At 28.0% G+C, this 3,208-nt stretch overlaps 1 protein-coding gene across 1 annotated transcript in view; it reads left to right on the top strand.

Annotated features, from left to right (window-relative positions):
- Window positions 1-344: 344 nt before the first annotated feature.
- The window catches only part of LOC147470986 (pleckstrin homology-like domain family B member 1), a gene marked incomplete at its 5' end in the record, with an annotated part of 3,746 nt that continues 882 nt past the window's right edge, over window positions 345-3,208 (top strand). Inside the window, 3 exon segments of the mRNA XM_086541821.1 lie at window positions 345-374; window positions 1,009-1,272; window positions 1,703-3,208. The exon segment at window positions 1,703-3,208 is cut by the window's right edge and continues 882 nt beyond it. Of these exon segments, the coding sequence (XP_086397947.1) occupies window positions 345-374; window positions 1,009-1,272; window positions 1,703-1,891 (483 nt within the window).

The raw sequence follows: 3,208 nt of genomic DNA, 5'->3' as shown, positions 1-3,208 counted from the left end.
CTACAGTTTTGCTTGACCCAAATGTTTTCCCTCCACTTGTGGGGTGGTCATCTTTAAGAAAATATATCACTGAAATTCCATTGTTTGGTGTCAGATTTTGAAAATATTGTTTTCCACTCCATCATGATTTACAGTATACTTCTCTGCATGTGATTTGCTGTGGGTTGGGATTTTCTCTAGTATCCTAGCAGTAGTACCTCTTATATTAGTAAATGCTAATGTAATTGCAAACATTTATTGGTCTCCATTAGTTTGGCTCTATTTTTATTTTCCATAATTATGTTATAATAGATTTTTTTCCTGTTTTCCTGTTTTTGATTTTAATATAATGTTTTTGTTTGCAGGATCTAATAATCAATTTTCAAAACTATCAAGTAAGTTGTTTTTTTAAAGATTGGTGATGGGTCATTCTTACATATATTTGAAATAACAAATTAGTAAAAATGCACTTCCGGTTTGGGTTTCAAAATTGGTTTCTTACAACAGCATACACTGAAAATAAAATCTTTGCTGTTACTAACCAGTTCTGAAAATAATTCCTCAAATAGCAAAGTCAGAATTTCTTCTACTTGTTCTGTATTATACATTATGCGGGATGTTGATATTAAGATTTTTTACAAGTTTTGAAAATATGATTTTATATTACCTTTTAAATGTTATGGAAACCATTCGTTCTATTAATTTTTTTTCTTTTCTTTTCTTCAATATCATAACCAGATTTGAGCATTTCTTTTATTATTTTTATATCAGGGTAATTTTACTTGAAGAATAGGAGAAAACAAGTGGTTTCTCATGCACAATATAGATTTTCTATGTTTGAATGTTGTATCCTGTGATTCAGCTATACACACTCTGTAGGGAGGATGTTAATGTATGTTTTTTTGTTTTTTTTTATTATTATTATTATTTCTAACCCTGAAAGAGACCAATTAGAGTTTTTTAAATTTCCAGGATATTATATTTCAGTACTGATATTTTTCTTGCACTTAAAAATAGTTTTTCCCACAGCAGCGACCCCTAACAAGATATCTACCTGTCCGAAGTGAACAGCACTTCGATCTCAAGCAACACATTGAATCAGCAGGTCATCAGATTGAACTTTGCCCTTACATTCTGGTTTCCTCAACTGCATGTCGAGGTTATCTCCACAAATTGGGATCAAAGTTTCGCACATGGCAGAAAAGATGGTTTGTATTTGACCGCTCAAAGAGGGCACTAATGTACTACAGTGACAAGAGTGAGAATAAACCAAGAGGTGGAGTTTACTTCCAGGTTAGTGATATTGTAATATTAATCACAATTTTTGCAAGAACCATCAGAAATATATTATTAGTATATTTTTTTCAAGAGCTAATTTTTATTAGTTTTAATAAGTTCATTGTATCAGAAATGTTATAAACATGAATTATGCTTAGTTCCACTTTTGTTTTGGAAAGAATAAATACATAAAATGGATTTATAGATGTAACTTCAATTTTAGTCAGATTAGTTTTATGTGATTAGTGATATGAAAATATAAATAATCATAAATAATCAGCAGAGAGTTTTGAAATAGCATTGAATATTGAGTGGGATGGTATTTTCTAAGAGTGATCTAGGCATTTTCCTAATAAAGGAAAAAGAAGACAATGAGGTTATTTTTGTTTATGAATACTTAATATAACTATGTAACAAGATATTCTTTCCATTTTTCTATTTACAGGCAATAGAGGAAGTATATGTAGATCATCTCCATTCAGTAAAATCACCAAATCCCAAGTTAACCTTCTGCGTGAAGACTTTTGAACGCACCTTCCACCTAATGGCCCCCTCACCTGAGGCTATGCGCATATGGGTTGATGTTATTTTCACTGGAGCTGAAGGTTACCAAGAGTTCCAGGGAGGTACTTGAGAAGAATTATTTATACTATGGCAGAGTATAATAGCTAATGATCTTTGGTATCCATTTTGTTTGGATGCATTTTTTCACAAGATTGTAGGATGTTCATAAAGATAGATGAAAGATCTTAAATTATCAGTTTATATTCCAGGATAGAAAGCTATGAACACTTTTGAGTCTGACTAAATTACACTAAATTATATGTGACAGAATATAAAGATCAAACTGTGGCCATCAATATCTTGTAAAGGACCTACTATTTATCAATATTTCTAGGAATCTATAATATTTTACGTTTTTGGTGTCTACTGACTGTGCCAAGATGAGAGGTGTCAATATTTGGACTACACACACACACACACACACTGTTGTGTTGATGCACATTTTTGTGTGAGCCAAAGAAATACTTTTGTTAATTTAAAAAGCAAGGCAAAATTGATTGCTCAGAGTAACCTAAAACTTGTGCGCTCCCTGAGCAATTTCAGTTTGTTTTACACACATACACATACACATACACATACACATACACATACACATACACATACACATACACATACACATACACATACACACACACACACACACACACACACACACACACACACACACACACACACAACACAATAAAACACTCAAAATCACACACACACATCTCAAATACACCACATATAATATTATATTTATATGTGTGTTTATTTATGTATATAGTATATGGTATATATATATTATATTATGTGTATATATAGACTTGGTATGTTTGTATACTATATGTTTATCATATATATATATATATATTATATATTATATATATTATAACTATGTATATATATTACATATACTTTTACTTGTATATCTGTATGTATTGAGTTATATTTTATACTGTGTTAATATATTAGTATATATATGTATATATATGTATATATGTTTATATATATGTATATATTGTAAGATATATATTAGATGTAATATATGGATGTATTATATATGTATGTGTAATTTATATATAGTATATATGTATTTATATATATGTATAATATGTATGTATATATATATGTAAGGTTATATTATATGTATTTATGTATTATATATATTATATGTATATATTGTATTATATATTATAGATGTATATATGTATGGATATAATATGTTATATATATGTATATATATGTATATATATTATATATATGTGTATACATATTATATATATATATTTTATATAAATATATATATAATATATATATATTTAGATATATTATATATATTATTATAGATGTATGTATGTATGTATGTATGTATTTTTTAGCTAACCTAAAGATTCAGCACATTTTC

This window comes from Penaeus japonicus, unplaced genomic scaffold, assembly GCF_977035675.1.
Source record: "Penaeus japonicus unplaced genomic scaffold, GWHDUDI00000001_assembly GWHDUDI00000011, whole genome shotgun sequence".
Taxonomy (NCBI): domain Eukaryota; kingdom Metazoa; phylum Arthropoda; class Malacostraca; order Decapoda; family Penaeidae; genus Penaeus; species Penaeus japonicus.
Note: the sequence above shows the minus strand (reverse complement) of the source record. Positions and strands in the feature narration are given on the sequence as shown.